Raw genomic sequence first — 20,838 nt, 5'->3', positions numbered from 1 at the left:
ATTAGATTAGGAAAAATGCATTTTTTCTTAGCCTAGGATTGGTAATAAAACCAACTAGAAACAGGTGATCAATCACACCTTAGAAAAACCCAATGATTGGTGGCGACTCCACTTACCTTTGGTAATCCCTTAAAATTTGGCCCAGATTCTTGCCATAACACCAAAGGTAAACCTACCTTCCTCCACCAACAGAGAGAGCACCCGAAGCCTTATGCAAACCACGCCACACACCACACACACACACACACACTTACAGTGTCATTCACTTGGGAGGGGGCCTTTAACGAGCTCCCGTACACACGAGAGCGTCTCCACAGCAAGTTGTCAAATGAAGGCCCACGATGGCGGCGGCAGCGGTTTTCTGCCGCTCCGTTTTTCGAGGCTAGGCATCGACAGTGGGCTATGTGGCCAATGCTATGGAACAAGCGCTTCTTCTCCCAAAGGATATGGATGAACTTCGGAACCTAAAGAAGCATGAACTCTTCCTATCCGTAAAGAGGGACCTTGCTCTGGTAAGATTTCCTTACACTCATTTTTCTACCTCCAGAACTTCATTATTACAGTCTCGCCCATTATATGCATACTTTCCAACTAATTTCTATCTCAACTATTCACGCACAGGCCACCCAAGCAGAACATGTAACAGAGGAGTGGGTCGACTAGGCATTTCGTGATCTGAAGAAGAGGAGTCCATGCGCTATGCTGCCACGCAGAATTTTTTGACCTTAACGGTCAAGAAGCTGAAGGAGACTCTCCTCAAGTTGGCATAATGTGACAAGGCTAGAAAGAGTGTTGAAGCCTCAATAGAAAGCACGAAGAGTCAAGCTCGAGAGTAGCTCTTACAATTGAGGGAGGTAAAGAGCCAACTCGCAATTGCTCGAATGACCATCTCCGAGCTGAAGAAGGAGCTAAGCTAGAAGGATGAGGAAATGAACATGTTCGAGCAGACTGCATATGACCAAGGGCAGAAGGAGACTGAGGCCCACCTCAAATCTCAACTTCTTGTCGTATGCCGTAGCTTTTGCCTTCAAACCTGGATTGAGGCCCTCAATGCTGCTAGAGTAAACTCCAATTCATAGCTAAGGAATTTGGAGAAAGCCTTCTACCCTCCAACAATCAGGGCACATCCAATTAGTCATCCTTCTATTAGTACCTCTGGCCCAACTCCGACGAGCTCTGCTGAGAACCCCCCCCTCCCAAAGTCAGCACTACTGCTCCTGCCCAATCCAAACCAGCTGAACAGCAGCCAAGCACCATTGCTCTTGCCAAGACCAAGCAAACCGAGCCAGCTGTCTCCAAGCTTAGTGTAGTTGCTCCATAAAGCACTGATGTGGTAGCTAAGGTGCCTAAAATAGCAGGAGACTCCGCAACTGTCTCAACAACCAAAGTGGTTCTTCCTGCTCCAACTCCAACTGCTGAAGCACAGCCCACCATTGGGACAGGGACACAGAAGACTCCCAAGGCCTAAGGAATGTAGCAATGGGACCATTTTGTTACTTACGTTGTTGTGGTTTTTTTTTTTTTTTTTTTTGTTAGAGGGCATTTTGTCTTTACTTGCCTTCTCTTCTATATGTACCCCTTTTAACTTTGTTTAATGGGAAATTTTTGTTAAAACTTTGTCGTACTAACTTGTACTTATATTTTTATGATTTACTATTTGTTTACCATACCCATATATAATTAAGTATTCGTACTGACGTGTTAATTTCTCGAGGTAGGTGATTTGAGAAATCGAACATAACCAAGGTTAGATTGAATACCACAAACACAGATTAAGTGTTAACTTACCCAAGGCAGGTGACCCGAGGAGTTGAACCTAGCCAAGGTTCCATTTAACATAAAAACTATCTAGGTGTTATTTTACACAAGGCAGGTGACCCGAGGAATTGAACCTAGCCAAGGTTCTGTTTGACATAAAAACAATTTACGTGTTAACTACTTAAGGCAGGTGACCTGAGGAAATAGAGAATTAAAACACTGGCTACTTCTATACTTTGAGGGAAAATCTATGCAGACCTAAAACCACATAGTCCCTCATCTACACGAGATTATTGAGAAAAGTTTTTAACTTATACATTATAGCAAAAAATTATCAATCAAGTTACAATTAAGGTTTTAGTAATCATAAAAAATTTGTAGTCTAGTGACGTTTTTCAATTCTCTTTTATGTGGAAATTTTGGATTAAAATCGCATTCCCCACTTATTGTAAGAAAAAATGTTTTTTTTTTTTTTTAGGCTAATTCCACATGGCACATTCAGTCCGCGTACAATACAGATTCATTGGGTAGTATGCCTTTAAACTAAAACAAAATAATTGACCATAATAAAAGTCGAATGCAAGATTTCAACCTAAACCTAATAAGGTTAAGGAATGTCCAAACCTTTTCTACAAAAATCATTATTAGGATAGGTTATCCAATTAATCCTACCTATTATTATGATCCAATCATTATTAGGATAGGTTATCCAATTAATGCAACCTATTATTATGATCCAGTTAGTTCTATGATCATTAAAGGAATGCGTCGATCATCATGGAAAGGAATGTGGACATTGAGTCCTTGGAGAACACATTCATTCCGGAACTGTTCAAGGAGAGGACATGGACCAAATTGCTGAAGCCTACCAATGATGTGTATGAGTGCATCATCAAATGCATTTGTGGAAGATGACCACATCAACTGCTGGGTTAAGGGGAGAGAGTTCACAGTCTCTAAAGAGTCAATCCAAGAGCTATTGGAGATCTATCCGGTGACTCTAGATACCTCTCTACAATTTGATGAAAGGAAAGAAAAGCTTGAGCCTCTTGCGCAAGTTCTTGAAGGACAGCTTAAGAAGAAGGCCTTGCACACAATTGAGTTCTCTCCAGAGTTGAGGGCATTGGCCTATATCAGGATCTTCAACCTTTATCCAATGAAGAATTTGACATCATTGTCGGGGCCAAGGACCATTTTCCTCCATGATCTCTTCACTCATAAAGAGATTGATATTTGTGGTCACACCTACCATCTCTTCCTCAAGTCCATAAAGAAGAAAAAGTCAAGGATCACTCTACCATTCCCTAGCCTTGTCATGTCTCTAATATCAAGGGTAAGGGTGAAGATTCCAAGTGGTCTTCCGGTCATGCAAAGGGAAGAGCCTATCAGTGAGTACACCATTATCTGGAGTAAAGCACACATTCCCGGTCTAGAAACTGGTGCATCTGAAATTCCAAGAGATGATGCAAAAGAAGGTGGCAACACCGAAGAGGAGATTGATCGATTCACTTCCGTACTGGAGGATACTCCACAGCCTTCTTCTTAGGCACAGGCTAGAGCACCTAACCACCTTGATTTTTTACTTGGAAGGGTAGAAGAAATGCACGCCATGCTAACTTCACACATCGACCACTCCATGAGGCAGTTCACATACCTTCAAGGCCAAATCATTGCCCTTTCTTCTCTAATCCAAGACTTGGAAAGATCAGACTCAAAGTCCAATGCCTTCTAGGACCTTTGGCCATTCCGGTCAAAAAGGGGGAGTAGATTAGCTTGAGGGGGAGTACAACCTAAGGGGGAGTAGTAAAACCATTGGTTCATTGGTTTATTTTGGTGGCTTATTTTGTTTCTAGTTTATGTTTATTTACAGTGCTTTTGTTTAAAGCTTTCAAGTACTTTAGTTTAAAAACGTAGTTTTTCTTTAGTACTTTGTGTACCTTGGTTTTTATAGCTGTTTCTTGATGCTTTTAGTTATCTATTGCTTCTTTCCTTAGTTTCTTTAATGCATCATATGGTTTGTTGGACATGCAATTGATTTTTCCATTGCTCTTAATTGCATTGCGTGTCCAGATGATCATTTACTCGTTAAATGTTCATTGTGGTCATTCCTTAATGACTGTTTATGTATGATCAAGTTATGCTATATGTCACATTTCAATTGGTATCTTGATCATATTTTACTTGTTCTTTATACATGCCTTATGTTCTACTTGTATCGTGCTTAATGAAGTTTATTTGTTATGTGCAAGCGTTTTAGGATACAAGTGTATATGGTTCGAGTGCTTCACAACTTTTAGATTTAGGTGTGAATGAGTTTTGCCTTTATTCCCAAACTCACGTTTAAGTTTAGAGTCTGCTTAGTGGTTTTTTTGCAGAATAGCCAAAGAGGGAGATTTTAAAGTTGTGATTTCCAACTAGCCTTTTTGTTGGTTTTAATTCTATACCAAATTTGATTGTAATTTCTTCAATCATTTCCTTGTATTTATGTGGGTTTATTTGTAAGGGATGAGTGTAAGAGATTGGTGAAGAATCAAGCGTCAAAGAAGAATCAATGCAATTAGTGACTAGCTCGCGAAAAGCTCGTGAGAAAGCAACCCGCGAAAAGGCCACGTGTGAAGTACAAGATTAGAAGTTGAGGAGTCATGCTAGCTTGTCATTTCGTGAGTACTTCGCGAGATACCCGCAAAATATTCTGTTTGGCAAAAAGTAAAGTTGCTTTACCAAATTCTTTACCCATACTATATATACCCTCATTACCCATGAATTGTAAGGAGTACTTTTCAAAGAGAAAACCCTAGCAAATACACTTGAGAGTTAGAGATTGTTATACCTACAATCCTCTACACATCTTCTCTTGGTTTTCCTCTACTCCTACCTCTCCATCTTTACATCCTTGAGAGGCTTTTAGCCCAAACACTTACTATACCCAATCTGAGTGTTAAGTGAGGTTTTGGTGCTATTGGGAAGCATTGGAAGGTGCCATTTAGTGGCGGATGCAATCGGGCTGAATTGTAGGATCTGGAAAGTTAGAGAAGACAAGACTCCGAGAAGTCCATTTGTAGCAGGAGTTTGGAGGGCTCAAGTATATGAGGTAGACTAGACTTGGAGGATCTTTTGTTATTCGTGTACTCCAACTATATTCTCTAGTGGATCAATTTCGACTTGGAGGGCCGCGGAGAGGTTTTTCGCCGAGTTCTTTGGTTTCCTCTTTGATAACACATCTTAGTATTATCTTGTATTTGTATCTCTCTTTCCTACTCTTTAAGCTTTCATTTTATTGTTCATTGTGGATGGATATGGCTTAGAGTAGTGTTATCGGCATATTGCGCTTATTTACTTTTATTCCGCACTTTGATAAGTTAGGGTAAAAGCAATCTAGCTATTATTTTTAATTTAGGGTCTAAACAAGCTCTAGTATTTCACACTAATTTGTGTTTTCAATACACATATCAAATTTTATGCCAATTGAATAGTATTTACCATATGATTTATAAACTTATTTTTTATGCATAGTTTTAAACTAAAAAAAAAAAAAAAAAACTTGCAATTTAAACAATTTATTGATGACATAACTATTGATATTTAATTTTCTAGAAATTTTGCAAGCATAGGAGATATAAGAAAAGATGTAATCCAATAGTGGATTTTTCAAAATTCACCTCCAATAAAAAGATATTAAGGAAGGTTAGGTTACAACCAATTTTGTAACTAAATTTTGTTCAATTTATTATATCTCTAACATCATTCATTCAAATAATTTTTTATTATTGTAAAGTTGTGATTTACAACTATATTTTATGTTGGCTTTATTTCATGACAAAAAGTGTTGTAAATTGAATTAATTTTATTCCTTATATTTTGTGGGATTTTATTGTATTGGGTTTAGTATTAAGTTGGTGAAGAATCAGTGCAGTTTCGCGACTAGCTCGCAAGAAGTTCGCGAGAAGAGTAACCTGTGAAAAGGGCACGTGAGAAGCATATGCTGGAAGCTAAAGAGTCAAGTGCTAGGCTGTATTTTGCGAGTGCTTCCCGAGATAGGCCATCTTGCAATGTACCCGCGAAGCATTCTGCCTAGAGAATTTCAAGTGTGACTTTCTTACCCTTCACCCACACTATATATACCTCCTTTACCCACAAAATTAAGAGAGGCTATTAAGAGAGAAAAACCCTAGATAGGTTTTCTACAACACAACACACTCATCTTTTAGAGAGAAAGCTACTCATCCTTAGAGAGAAATCATTGTAGTCTCTTCTCCTTCCCTCTCCCATTGTCATACCTTGAGAGAAAATTTGTATCCAAACACAACTAACACCTATTCAGAGTGTAAAGAGTGTTTTGGAGCTTGGTAAGTTTTAGGGATTTGCCAAAAGAAGCCGATGAGGCTTGGCGGATGCAATTGGGCGTATTGTGGGATCCGGAAAGTTAAAGAAGACATGACTCTGAGAAGTCCGTTGGTAGTAGGAGTTTGGAGGGCTCAAGTACATGAGATAGACTAGGCTTGGAGGGTCTTTTGTTATTTGTGTACTCCAACTTTGTTCTCTAGTGGATCGATTTCGACTTGGAGGATTGCTTTTTCATCGAGTTCTTCAGTTTTCTCTTCGATAACACGTCTTGGTGTTATCATATATTTGCATTTCTCTTCCCTTACTCTTGTGCTTTACATTTATTGTTTGTTGTTCATGTTTATGCATTAGAGTAGTATCGGTTCATAGCGCACATTTACTCTTGTTCCGCACTTTGATTAAGTAAGAGTAAAAGTAATCTAACCGTAATTTTTTTTTATTTGGGGTCTAAACAAGCTTGTGTGTTTTAGCACAAATCCAAGCCCTTTCAATTATCTTCTTGAAGTATTAAAAAAAAAAAAAGCATATTACAAAATAAAAAGAATGGATTTTTGTTATAAAAAAATTATGATAACACTAGTTAAATATTATTTAAGTGATAACAAAAAGACTTATTTAAATATATCTCCTTAGGCCTCCAAATTTGTTCAGCAACCCTGTTCTTATTGCTCCAAATACATAATCCATGCACCCAGAGGCATGGATGTCTCTCCAAGTAGATCGGTTAGTGGTTCCATTTCTTTGGATAAGAACATCGATGGATTGTGAATTGTGATTCTTTGAAGAGTCCGGATTTTGAATATATTGACAATAAGGACACTTATGCAGTTAACATCGATGGAGAGAATCAGAGAAAGACAGGTAAAAGTCTCCACATTTCAGACAATGCAGAAAAAAGCAGGCTTCTTTTTCTAAAAGATTGAGAGTTAATATTTTTCATTGCATTCAAGTCTCCAACCTGATCCTTATCTTTTGATCTCGGTTAATTTAAAAGGAAAGGAAGTGAAGAATATATACACGAGGTTTTCGTTTTCAGTTCTGATATTATTTCATATTTAGTTTTATATGCAACAAATAAATAAGCTGGAATCAATGAAATATGTCACTGACGATAATGAAGTTTCTAAAATTTCCTAAGACTTATGAAGCAGAGCAGACATAAACTGGGCCTTAACACCACTAAGTTGGATTAAGAAATTCTATGATACACAAGTCATTACATTAAAAAACTGTAGCTGTCATGCCTATTATTGTAACTAGCCGCGAATCCACACGTTGCGCGTGATAATTCTTTTTATGGTGGTTTTATTAATTTTTTTTTTTTACAATTTAAACTAATCTAATAATGAGTAATGTATTTCGTAATTATATTTTTATTTATTATAGGAATAATCATAAATGTAATATAGGAACAATCCAAAACACCAAAAAAACGTAAACTGAAAAAAATTAATAAAACTTAACAATGATTAATTGAACCAATATTAGGATAAAATTATGTTTTTGATAATCTATTAAGGTTATTTTCTTTGTAGAAATTATAATTTCGGCCGCCCAAAACATATTATCAAATAAACAATTATTAGAAAAATCTAAGAATTAAATTTCTATACATGCATTGTTATAAAATAATAATAATAAAAATAAAATTGCAAAAGTTAAAATTTGTCACCTATCCAATTATTTTTGTTTGGCTAACCTTTGCTTTTCTTTAAATAAATGACATTATAGAGTACTTCTAATACAACTATTAAGAGTACTTTGTTCACCACAAAGGATTAGAAAATAAACAAAAATTAGTAAAGTCTCATAGTTTAACATCTAAATTGAGCACTATAAAAAATCATGCTATGTAACAGAATAAATACCAAATTATCTAAATCATGCTATATAATAGAATAATATTATATTTTTATATGCTATATTTAATTCTTTAGAACGCAATAGGATAACATTTAACAATCAAAGAGAATAAAAAAAAAAAAAAAAAAAAAAAAAAAAAAAAAAAAAAAAACAACAACAACAACAACAACAATTTAAAAAACAAAACTAAATTGCATTAACCTAAAATAGAGTTTTAAAGAATATAAAAAAATATCAACCTAAAGTAGAGATGCAAGAAAAATAAAAAAAATCCACGAAAAAATTTAGAGAGAGAGAGAGAGAGAGAGAGAGAGAGAGAGAGAGAGAGAGGGAACCTTTTTTTTTTTGTGAGGGAAAACTATGCATAGAATAGAAGAGATAGTGACAAATTTATAGTAAGAGGGTGTGAATAAAAAGAGACAAAAATAAAGGAAGATGAAGCGAAAGAGGAAGAATGATATTAATGTAGAGGGTAGTGGGGAGATAAAAAGGTAAGGGAGGGAGAAAAATTGAAGAAGTAGTGGAGAGATGAAATGGTAAGGGAGAGAGAAAGGTTGGAGAAGTGTAAATATTAAAAAAAATAAATGTTAAAACAATTATAATAAAATTGGAAAAAAAAAAAAAAAAAACCCTAAAGCTTGAAAGGCTTCAACGTTTTGTTTTGTTTTTTTTATTTTTATTTTTTTTATTATTTATTTATTATTTATTTTTTTTAAGTTGAAAAGGCTCACACAAAACCCTAAAACTGAACTGAAAAGGATTTGGGTTAGGCTTGATAGTGGAACTAAATAAATAAGAGGTGGGCTGGATTAATTATACAGATTTATTATAGGGTGATAGTGAAAGTAAATAAATAAGTAGTGGGCTACATTTATAGGGCTGAAAATTGTAAAAACTATTTTAAAATTGTAGGACAAATTATATTTTGAAAAAGAAAAGAAAAAAAGAATGATGTGACAGCTGATGTGGCGTAATGTAAGAGCAGCAGCATTAAACGCTACGCTTCAGCTTTTAATAATATATAGATTATAATAAAATTGGAAAAAAAAAAAACCCTAAAGCTTGAAAGGCTTCAACGTTTTTTTTGTTTTTTTTTTTTAAATTTTTTAAAGCTAAAAAGGCTCACACAAAACCCTAAAACTGAACTAAAAAATATTTGGGTTGGGCTTGATAGTGGAACTAAATAAATAAGAGGTGAACTGGATTAATTATATAGATTTATTATAGGGTGATAGTGGAAATAAATAAATAAGTAGTGGGCTACATTTATAGGACTGAAAATTGTAAAAACTATTTTAAAATTGTAGGACAAATTATATTTTAAAAAAGAAAAGAAAAAAAGAATGACGTGACAGCTGATGTGGCGTAATGTAAGAGCAGCAACATTAAACGCTACGCTTCAGCTTTTAATAATATATAGATGAAAGATTATAATTTTAAATCTATGGCAATACCATATACATATATCAGGACATAAAACAAACCAAATTGTAGTAGTGTTAATGTTGGAAGGGAAATTGTTTTATGTCCTATTAAGATTATATTGGATAAATCCATCCTTACAGGACATAAAACAGAACAAACTGTAAATTACATCATAACCTCCCCCACTGGGCACCCAGACAGAGTGAAAAGAAACTAGGACTGCATCAAGTTGTACTTCACTTTGGAGAAAAAGAGACGGAGTAGCAACCAAAAAAAAAAAAAAAAAACTCTTTTAAAATAAATTTACTTGAATTAGAAAGAAGTTACTAAGGCTCACTTGCTGATGTGATTACATATAAAAAAGAATCTTGTAATTTGAGTAAGTTTCCATAGTATGCCTCAGGTTATTCTGTAAAGTAGAACATCAGTTGTGTGGCACCCAAAATACTTTTTACTAGAAAATGAATAATAAATAAAAAGCCTAGGAAATATGTCTCAGTCATCTCGGAATCTGCCTCATCTAGAATTATAATCATGTATGGTGGACATGGATAACACCTGAAGTATTGAACCGAAAAATAAGTAAATACTTGTTAAAAGCACATAGAAGAAAATGTAAACTGAAATGGGAATAATAATTGTTACAAATTATGAGTACACACCCTTGATGCGGACCAGAACCTACAGCCACAGCAGCAAACTCTTTGATCTTCGTCCGAACAACGTTGATGCATTCAACTCCGGCCCCGAGACTTGTAGAGCTCAGGGCTGCAATACATACTGGTTTTATTACATAGGGAAGACCGACAAATTGAGGCTAGCAAGTCCATTAAGATGATGGTATAATGTTGTCAGGATGACAGCAAAAATGCTTTAAAAAAAAAAAAAACTAAAAGATCAGAGCTCCAGATAGTAATATAGGTATTAGATGTTATTGTGTCAATCATCTAGAAATACTTGGTCTGCAGTGAGGGGTCAACACTGCGAATTGGCATATCAAAAAAATACAAGATCTCCGTGAAAAAGATCTTGATGTTTCTTCCATTCGCTTTAGAACCAAAAAACAAAACAAACCTTGCATAGAAAATTTTCCATTGAAACAAACAGATACATGCTTTACTTTTAAGCAAAAGTGGGGCATATTTTGATATAAGGGGAGCGTACTTCACAATCTTTTCGCTATGGGAGAGATTAGACCGAGGGTTGGCCAACCACAAGTGGTTCATGAAATTTACAGGCTCAAAAATTAACCATCTGCACTCAGATTCTTCGGATCACTCTCCACTGTGGATCACCCTGAATGGTTTAGACATTCCTTCTTTTGCCAAACCATTCAGGTTTGAAGAAATGTGGCTCTCTGACTGTGGGTGCTCAAATATTTTTGAGGCGGTTTGGCTGTCAAGGGAAGAAGAGGAAGATCACGACCATGTCATTCGCAAAATAGATAAATGTGGTAAAGAGCTTCGCAAATGGGAGAGAGACTGCTTTGGGAATGTCAAAATGATATTGAGCTGTAAGAGAAAGGATTTAAAGGAGGCTAAAAAATTAGCCATGAGAACTAGAAATAATTAGCAAGTCCTTGTGTTGCAAAAGGAGATAGCCGAATTGGTTGATAAAAAAAATCGACTTTGGTTCCAAAGATCAAAGGTCATGTGGGCTAAATTTGGAGATAGAAATTCAAAATTTTTTCATAGCCATGCTTCTCAGAGGAAGAGGAAAAATTTGATCTGAAAACTGAAAGATCCAAATGGCCGAGTGGTGGATACCAATGACGACATAGCTGAATGTCATGTGCAATACTACCAAGACCTCCTCTAGTCAACCAATCAGCAATTTTGTACCTTGGCTACAAATTCCATTCAGAAAGTAATTACTAAGGAAATGAATTCCATGCTCTCATCTGAATTCACTCAGATGGAGGTTAAGCAAACCATCAACCAAATGGCCCTACTAAAGGTACCCAGACCTGATGGTATGCCTTCTCTCTTTTATCAGTATTATTGGAACTTAATTGGAGATGATATATCTAATTTTGTGTTGCATTATCTTAGTTCTGCTAATTTACCTGATCACCTCAATCACACTTTTATTACCCTCATTCCAAAATAGAAAAATCTTGAATTTGCCTATAAATTTAGACTGATCAATTTGTGCAATGTACTGTATAAAATTTTCTCAAAAGTTCTAGAAAATAGACTTAAGAAAATTTTTCCAAATATTATTACTGAGAATCAGAGTGCTTTCACAAAAAGTTGCCTTATTTCTGACAATATTTTGGTAGCTTTTGAGTCTTTACATAGTATGCAGAAGCACACAGGGAAGGACGATTATATGACCATCAAGTTGGACATGAGTAAAGCATATGATAGAATGGAGTGAGATTATCTGTCTTCAGTTATGGAAAAAATGGGGTTCAATGAGCATTGGATCCGTCTTATGATGCTATGTGCCAAAACTGTGACATTCCATATTGAAGAATGGGGAACCCAAAGGCATAATCACTCCAACAAGAGGCATTAGACAAGGAGACCCACTTTCTCCCTTCCTATTTTTACATTGCACTGAAGGCCTAAATGGGCTGATCAATAGCCCACCTTTTGTTTGCAAATGATAGCTTATTGTTTTGCAGGGCCACCATAGAGGAGTGCCAACGAGTTCTGGACATATTGAAAGTGTATGGGAGATGTTTAGGTCAGCAGATTAATCGAAGCAAGACAACAATCTTCTTCAGTAAATCTACTAGTGATGATACTAGAAATCAAATAAAGTTCTCGCTGGGGGTTCCATAAATTATTCAGTATGAAAGATACTTGGGATTACCATCCCTGGTGGGTAGAAACAAAAAAGCAAGCTTCAACTATATAAAGGAACGAGTCTAGAAAAAATTATAGGGCTGGAAGGAGAAACTCCTATCACAAGCTAGAAGGGAAATTTTAATCAAAGCAATTGTCCAAGCTATTCTAACTTATACAATGAGCTATTTCAAACTTCCTTTGGGATTTTGCTCATAAATCGAAAGCCTAATATGAAGATTTTGGTGGAGTCAAAAAGGAGAAAGGAGGAAAGTTCACTAGGTGAAATGGGATACACTTTGCCTCCCAAAAAAGGAAGGTGGTATGGGCTTCAAGGATCTAGCCAACTTCAACGATGCTCTCTTGGCTAAGCAATCTTGGAGATTACTTCATAATAAGTACTCCCTCTTCTATAGAGTCTTTAAAATGAAGTTTTTTCCACATTGCAGTATTTGGGAGGCTCAAGAATCTAGCACCGGTTCATACGCTTGGCCTAGCATTTTAAAGGGAAGAGATGTTTTGCTCAAGGGTGCAAGATGGAGGGTTGGTTGCAGAAAGGCCATTAGCATATGGAATGATGCATGGTTACCATCTTTGGAGCACCCATAAGTCTTATCTAATATGGTACTAGGTTTTGAAGATGGGAGAGTTTCGGACCTCATCAATCCATTCACAAGAACATGGGACTTAAACTTAGTGCATGGATTATTGTCACCTGATGAAGCTGCTTTGGTTCTCAGAATTCCATTGAGCCGCACTCCTGTGGAGGAAAAGATCATTTGGCCTTTCACCCCCTCAGGTAAGTATACTGTAAGCTCAGGTTCAAAGTTCTTAACTAAACTCAATTCTGTGAAGATTCCTACAGCTAACCAGCAGTGACAAAATGGAATTTGGAATCAGATTTGGGGGCTCAACGTCCCTAATAAAGTGCGGCATTTTATGTGGCTAGTGTGTAAGGAAGATATACAAACAAAGCACAACTTATTAAGGAGGAAGATTTTATTGGAAGACAAGTGCGAATAGTGTGGTGTGGAGTCTGAAACGGCAGTCCATGAATTATAGGAATGTGCCATGCTAGACGAAATATGGGAGGCTGTTCCAGGCTTTGAAGATCGGAGATAGTATGCAATTTCAAACACTAGAGATCTAATTAGTGTGTTTCACGATAAAAGAAAAAACTTGTAACTCATGGCTATGGTGATGTGGACGATTTGGCATCAACGCAACCAACTCCGAGTTAGTTCAAATGTTTTTCCCAAAGCACAAGTTCTTCAACAAGCTACCCAGTCTTTGGCCACCTTCCAACAGAGCCAACAATCCCTCATTCAGCCATCTGCAACCTCTCGACCTCAGCCCCGTGCTCATTGGAGTCCGCCTCCTTCGAATTGCCTTAAACTGAACTTTGATGGAGCTGTTTTTCGGGAGTTTGGCAAGGTTGGTCTGGGGGTGGTAGTTCATGATTGTCAAGGAAATGCGATAGCCTCGTGGTCAAAACAAGCCCCTTTACCATTTTCTTCAGACATAGTGGAAGCCATGGCAGCAACAAGGGCGATGACCTTTGCACAGGAACTTGGTATTGCAGAATTTATACTCGAAGGAGATTTGGAAGTAGTGATAAACTCTCTTCGAAGCAAGGAAGCCTCGCTATCTTCTTTTGGCCATCTTGAGTCAGCTAAGTCCACTCTAGTTTCTAGTAAATATATTGCCTTCTCCCATGTTCGTAGAATTGGTAATAAAGTAGTCCATAACCTAGCTAGACATGCAAGATTGTCAGAGGTTTGTCGGTGTGGGTGGAGGATGTTCCACCACACCTAGTTGATGTACTCTTTGCCGACCCTAGTTGATTTTATAAAAGTAGTAGACTTCATTCAAAAAAAAAAAAAAAAAACCTGAGAAGTAGTATCAATGAAATTGAATGCTAAAGAAATTTGTTAATGCCTCGAAAACTATTTAGATATTGTAGAGCTATATGTCCCCCTAAATGTTTTGAAATTTTTATATAATAAAGTTCGGCCCAAAATATTTTAAACTATATTTTCCAAAAGGTTAAAATTACAAATTAATGATCTTTTTAATAGTCATATTATAGGTTGGAGCAAGATAATTCCAAACATATTTAGAGTCTAACATTTTTCCAATTATTTATAGACAAAGTTTGGCTACAAAAAAAAAAAAATTAACACCACAATATATTTTGAAAATCTAATAATCTGATTGCATGTTTTTATGCTTTATATATGCACATCAATTTCGTGTCAATCGGATTTTATTTACTACTTGATCCATAAACTTATTTTTTAGGTATAATTTTAGATTACAAAAACTTGAAATTTTAACAAATCCACCATTGGATTACATTTTCTTCTTACATTCTCCATGTTTGCAAAACTTTCAAAAGATCAAAGATCAATAGTTATGTTATCAATTATTACAAGCACTCATCGCCAATAAACCCTCCCAAAGAAAAGTGTGGGGGTTGTCGCTTGTTAAACACAGTGTGACTTGTGTAGACACTAGGGTGATGTGTATGTGAGTAAGTCTTTTTATCTATTTTTTCATTTTTTAAGAGTTGCCACAAACCATGAAAATTTTAAGGTGTGCTTGATCACCTATTTCTAATTTATTTTATTACTTAGTAGCTAATGGATTTTCCTAAAACATGGATTTGGGAATTAGGTTACCTGTGGAGAAGGTGTTAGCTATAGGTACCCCACGACACTTATCCTAAGGGATTGTAAACACAAAATCTCAAGTTTGAAAATCAAACAATTGAATATGTTTCACAAGTGTAAATTTGCATTGATGAATTTGCAGGTACAATTCTCTATATTTAGATTCTAATACAATAGAATAATCCTCTAATTCGATCTCTTTAGAAAAGTATTCAATTCAAGTATTATGTCGATGTAATCTTGACTCGGACACAAGATGTCCTCCACTTGGACTGGAAAATGGATCAAAAGATCTTCAAAATGAAATTGGGATGAATCTCTAGCTGTGTGCTTGTTAGAGATTTCTTATTCCTCATGTTCTTCGAATGTTCTTGATCTTCTAAGATTTGTGGTGAAAGTTCTGCAGGGTTTTAGAGCTTGAAATCGATGAAGTTTTGATGGATCAAAATCTTTGAAGTTTCTAGAGGCGTTGAAGCATGATTCTAGTAGAACTTTGAGACTTGTAAGAATGATTTGGATGAATGTTTTTCAAATGTTCTTTGTCTTTGAAGATTTGTAGTGGAAGTTCTTTGGGGCTTTAGAGGCTTGGATTCATAGAGCTTCACTAATTTGTAGTCCCTTGGTGTTTATGGGGGTTTTTAAGCTTGATTCCAATGAACTTTTAAGATCTAGAAGGATGACTTGAATGAATTTGCTTCGAATGTTCTTCGTATTCGAAAGTTGAAGTTTTTGGAGGCTTTGGAGCTTAATTCCAATAGAGATTTGAGACTTCTGAGTGTGTCTCCATCTGTCCCTATAAGACTGAGGAGGGTCTTTACTTATAGGAGTCTTATGGAGGTGTGATGACACGTGATTGGCTATTATGAATGACATGTGTCATAATTTAAATGGAGAGACTTTATTTCTGTTCTTGACTAGATTATTTGATTAGCCATAGTGCTTTAATTTAAACTGCTTATGTCATTTAAATTAACACATACTAATGTTTGATTGGTTCTCAAATATTCTTTGTAATTTTTATTCTTTGACACTTGGAATATTGTTATTGACCTCTGAATAATAATAGTGGAACCCACTAAGTAGTACGTGACACTTTGTGATTGGTTGCAAAATAACTAAAGAATTTTCATTTGGAAATCCATGGACATGTGAGCATGTGAATATATACAAGCTATTCTATGAAATGGAATGTGAAATGTATGAACATGTGAGCAAATATGAATATATACAAGCTATCCTAAGGAATAACATGTTAAATTTATGAACATGTGAGCATGTGAATATGTACAATCATAGGGAATAACATCTTAAATGCATAAATGTGTGAGTAAGCGAATATATGTGAGCTACCCTAAGAAATGACATGTTAAATGCCAAATATTTGAGCGTGTGAATATGTACAACTATCCTAGGAAATAAGGGGTAATTATTGAGTACTCCTGAAGTACCATAAATGCATATTCTCTCCTCTCACATAACTGTGGGTCTAACTAAATAAATTAATGGTGGAACCCACAATTCATGTGAGATGGGGGAGTATGCATTTATAGTACTCCTAAAGTATTCAATAATTTTCCGGAAATAAGAGAGTATGAGTACAATCTAGCATATATGCACTAAAGGAAATATGGAGTCAAGTATGGCCTTCCTCCCTTTTTTAAAGAGACTAAATAAATCCCCAATTTAAATACTCAATTAAGATAATAACAACAAAGTTAAATGTTAGCTTCTTCTCAAAAAAAAAAAAAAAAAAAAAAGAAAAGAAAAGAAAGAAAGAAAGTAAAATGTTAGATTTTGGTGAAAACCCGTTTGGAAACAAGTTTTGAAATCAATTTGTTTGGCAAAATTATTTGAAATTAATTGAAAAATATAATTCTACAAAATCATTTTGATGTAAGACTATGGATCTACAATGTTAACTATTAAGATAACACATTATACCCGGCTTTTTCTAAATGGAAAAATTAACCAATATAACCACATAAACATAGATGATATATATCACGCAAGAATCCAATGCATAAAGACATATACATCATATTATTCAAGTATAGAAATTTCATTACACAAAAATCCATGTACATCATATTCAGGCATATATCTAATGGAAATTACATCACCATTTTCATATAGTCATGGCATTAAAAGCATGCTCCATGGACAAAATAGATGAGGTATGTATATAAATGAGTAAGGACATAGCATATGTTGGCCATACAAAAATGGGTAAATAACAATGCAATAGTAGTAGTCTTCAAATTCCAATAAAACATCACATTATATCCATGTAATCAACCATCTATCATGTGAATCAATCAACAATCAAGAAAATAAAAATGAGTATAAAATGAGTATTTGAAATTGAAATTAAAAGCAATCAAAGTATGTAAAATGTGTTCTTTGACTTACTACAATAGATAATTCAGTTAAACAAAGCATGCAAGTGAGAAAATTGAAAAATGTGGTCTATAGAAATTATAGTAAAACATGTTTATTGTTATTACATGAACATAAACATATAAATCAAAATGCTAGAATTAATATGGAAATCAAGATGTATTCGAAGCAAGCAAACAAAACATGCCAATTGAAAAATAAAAGCAATCAAAGCATGTAAAACATGTTATTTGGCATACGACAATTAATAATTCAATTAAACGAGGCATGCAAGTTAGAAAATTCAAAATTTTAGTAAAACACCCATAGAAGTTTGAATTAAATGAAAAAAAGAAGAAGGGGAAGAGGTTTTGAACTCTTTGGATATGTTTTGAGATGATTTGCAATTACATGAAGTTTGTTAAAAAAAAGATAACAAACATTACCTATCTTTCGATAGTTATCTGCAAAGCTAACAAAGAGGTAGTGCACAGGAACAACCTTAATTGAGGTTCCATCTTCAACCGGAGGTTCCAATCTTATTCTAGTATATTCAAATTAAATTAAAATTTCTCTGAATTTGACTAACTCATCACTAAATCACGTTTTATTTTTTATTTTAAGTTAATAATTTTTTTTCTTTTCATTTTAATAATAAAAAAGTAATGTCTCACATATTGCACGTACAAAATATAACTTACACATCTTATACATAATTCAATGTGCTTTTACTACATGCATTCAATAACTACATTAAAATTATGAAAATAATTTATTATAACTGAAACTTTATAACCAAACTATCCAATTAAAACTCTACTCCAAAAAGTTTTAAGTAACTTTTTTTTTTTTTTTGAGAATCCAGACCGAGCAACCAAGTATTATTCATTGTGAAAAAAATTACATATTGTCCTATGTAGCAAGAGGAGCTAAATCATCAGGGATGGACTCAATCCAAACCTGTAGCTCATTACCATACTTGGAGTTTTAAGTAACTTAAAAGGAGTTTTATTATTTGATTAACATTATTTTAATAATAAATTTTAACATTTGGTTTTGATAAATCTCTATCTTAAACATTAAATGGCTTAGAGTAATTTTTTATATTTAAACATAAATATATGTTTATATATTAAAACATACATAAATATAAACATAAACATGTGAATTTGTGAGGCTAGTTAATAACCTTTACCCAAAAAATAGAAGAGTCGTTGAGAGGCTAGTTTAATTTAAAATTATTGACTAAAATATGGGAGTATTTTAGAGAGTTTAAGAATTTATGTGAGGGTATTTTAGTACGCAAAAAGTTGAAACCTAAACAGGAAATCCTATTATTAATAGTGTGTGTGTGTGTGTGTATACACACACACACATACTACTACTACTGCTACTTTAAGTAGAGACAAACTATTCTACCTTTTATCTTAAAAAAAAAAAGTAGAGACAAATTAAGTGTGCATTTGGCTCCAAATTAAAAAGCTACCTTATTTTACTATTCAACTTATTTTTTCAACTATTCATGGGCTCCACTGCACTTTTTAATACTATTCATGAGTCTTACTGTACGATTTCATTTAACTTTTACTTTTATCTATAGTACTTTCAGTAAAAAGTTTTCAATTTTAGCAAAATAAATGGACCCCAAACAGAGCTTAAATGATGTCGCAGAAGCCTAAAGAAAGCACACAGAATACACTCTTGATGGAATAGAAATTAAACTATTAGTTTCTGGTAGTAAACCTTGAATTCACGAACAATTTCCCTGAATCCACAAGGAGATAAACTGAAATCCACTAAAGAAAGAATTTGACAAAAGTATGTGTTTAGTGACAATCATCTAAAAATTGAATTGCTTTTGGAGGTTACAACGTGTTTAAATAGTAAAAGAAAACTTAAGGTGGCTAGAAACCCTAAGAGCATCCACATTGGAGTTATAAATTTAGCTATTTGCCACCACAAAAAACTACTTTATTTATTTTACCTTATCATTTTACAAAATACCCAACATCAGTGGTTTTATTTTAGCTTTTAACATAATAAAATAATATATCCATTACAATAAATAACTATCACAACCACTATTGCAGTGGGTTTGGCCTTTTATTTTTCTTCCGATCTAACTAGCACACAAATTTGCAAAAAAAAAAAAAAAAATCAAAAAATTTCAATTTACAAAACCCATAAAACAACCTAACATATCAAATCTAAAAATTGAAGAGAGTTGAGAATCATTAGCTGAAAAATAGCGTGCAAGGGAGAAAGAGGCAAAAAAAAAAAAAAAAAAAAAAAAACAAAACAAAGAAGAAGAAGAAAACAGCTTGCAAGAGAGAAAGAGGAAAAAAGAAAAGAAAAGAAAAAAAAAAGATGAGCCTGCAGGGGAGAAAGAGAGCGTGGAAGTGTAATATAATAATATTTTTTTCTTTAGCTTTTTTGCTACAGTGCACAACTATAGATGGCTGTGCACCATAGCAAGAAGCTAAAAATTTTTAAATATGACACCACCATTGTAGTATGTTTTGTAGTATTTGTTGTGCTAAAAATAGCAATATAGTTTTTTAGCACCACCAATACTAATGCTCTAAGGCAATTACGAAAGCATATAAAACCCTAATTTGACTAAACAAACATTAAAAATACCTGGATCAAGGAAATAAGGGCCTGTTTGGTACATATATTTAAACACATGTTTTTAGTTTTTAAACAACATTACACGTATTTTCATACTCTTTCACCCATATGTATTTCCAAAAAATACAAATAACGTTACTAGAACAATATTACCAAACAAATCCTAAATCATCTAAACCTAAAATAACAAAAATTACATAAAAATTCTAAAGTTGAATAATTACAAAAATTAAATATTAAACCACGTCCTATATCACGACGAGTTATGAGTGGTGAAAGTGTGTCCTCACATGGTCCACCATCATACATCTACCAATCATAACTTGCACAGTTATAGATGGTTGTGCACTGTAGCAAGAAACTAAAAAATTTTAGCTATGACACAACCATTGCAATATATTTTTTAGTATTGGTGGTGCTAAAAATAGCAATATAGTTTTTTAGCACCACCAATACTAATGCTCTAAGTCAGTTACGAAAGCATATAAAACCCTAATTTGACTAAAAAAACATTAAAAACACTTGGATAAAGGAAATAAGGGCTCGTTTGGCACATGGGTTTCAAAATACCCATTACTTGTTTAGATTTCTTTATTGTACTTCTTAAAACCCAAATGCCAAAAACATAAATCAGATAAAGAAAGAAGGCGAGAGAGTACAAAAAGGGATGAGGTAGCACCGTGTTGGGTTGGAGGAGATCGTCTGTGACAAATGGAGGAAATGGGTCATGTTTCTTCAAAGGTCATCGACGCTACTAGGTCACAACAGAGGAGATCGCACCGTCGTACATGTCGGAGAGATGGGTATTGTTCATTGGTGATGGTCCTGACAAGGCAAGGGAGTTTTTGAAATTTTTATGGGTTCGGGTTAGTGTTTTGGGAGAGTAACAGGGGTGAAAGGGGTGAAGAGGAAATGAGAAAAGAGAAAATGGTGGGGAATGGATTCCGCGGGTAGGCTTAATAGAAGGGTTTGACCAA

At 34.4% G+C, this 20,838-nt stretch overlaps 2 protein-coding genes across 2 annotated transcripts in view; both read left to right on the top strand.

Annotated features, from left to right (window-relative positions):
* Nucleotides 1–20,838, top strand: part of LOC126698128 (cyclin-A1-1-like) — a 52,149-nt gene that overhangs the window by 10,239 nt on the left and 21,072 nt on the right. The window lies entirely within an intron of this gene.
* On the top strand, nt 13,371–13,997 carry LOC126700980 (uncharacterized). The gene has a single exon (XM_050399136.1). It carries the CDS (start codon nt 13,371–13,373, stop codon nt 13,995–13,997), a length of 627 nt encoding a protein of 208 aa, XP_050255093.1.

This window comes from Quercus robur, chromosome 9, assembly GCF_932294415.1.
Source record: "Quercus robur chromosome 9, dhQueRobu3.1, whole genome shotgun sequence".
Classification (NCBI taxonomy): domain Eukaryota; kingdom Viridiplantae; phylum Streptophyta; class Magnoliopsida; order Fagales; family Fagaceae; genus Quercus; species Quercus robur.
This window is presented reverse-complemented; position numbering and strand designations above follow the sequence as displayed.

Excerpts from the sequence above, each read along its gene's own strand:
- LOC126700980 (XM_050399136.1), top strand. The coding sequence starts at position 13,371 with ATGGCTATGGTGATGTGGACGATTTGGCATCAACGCAACCAACTCCGA.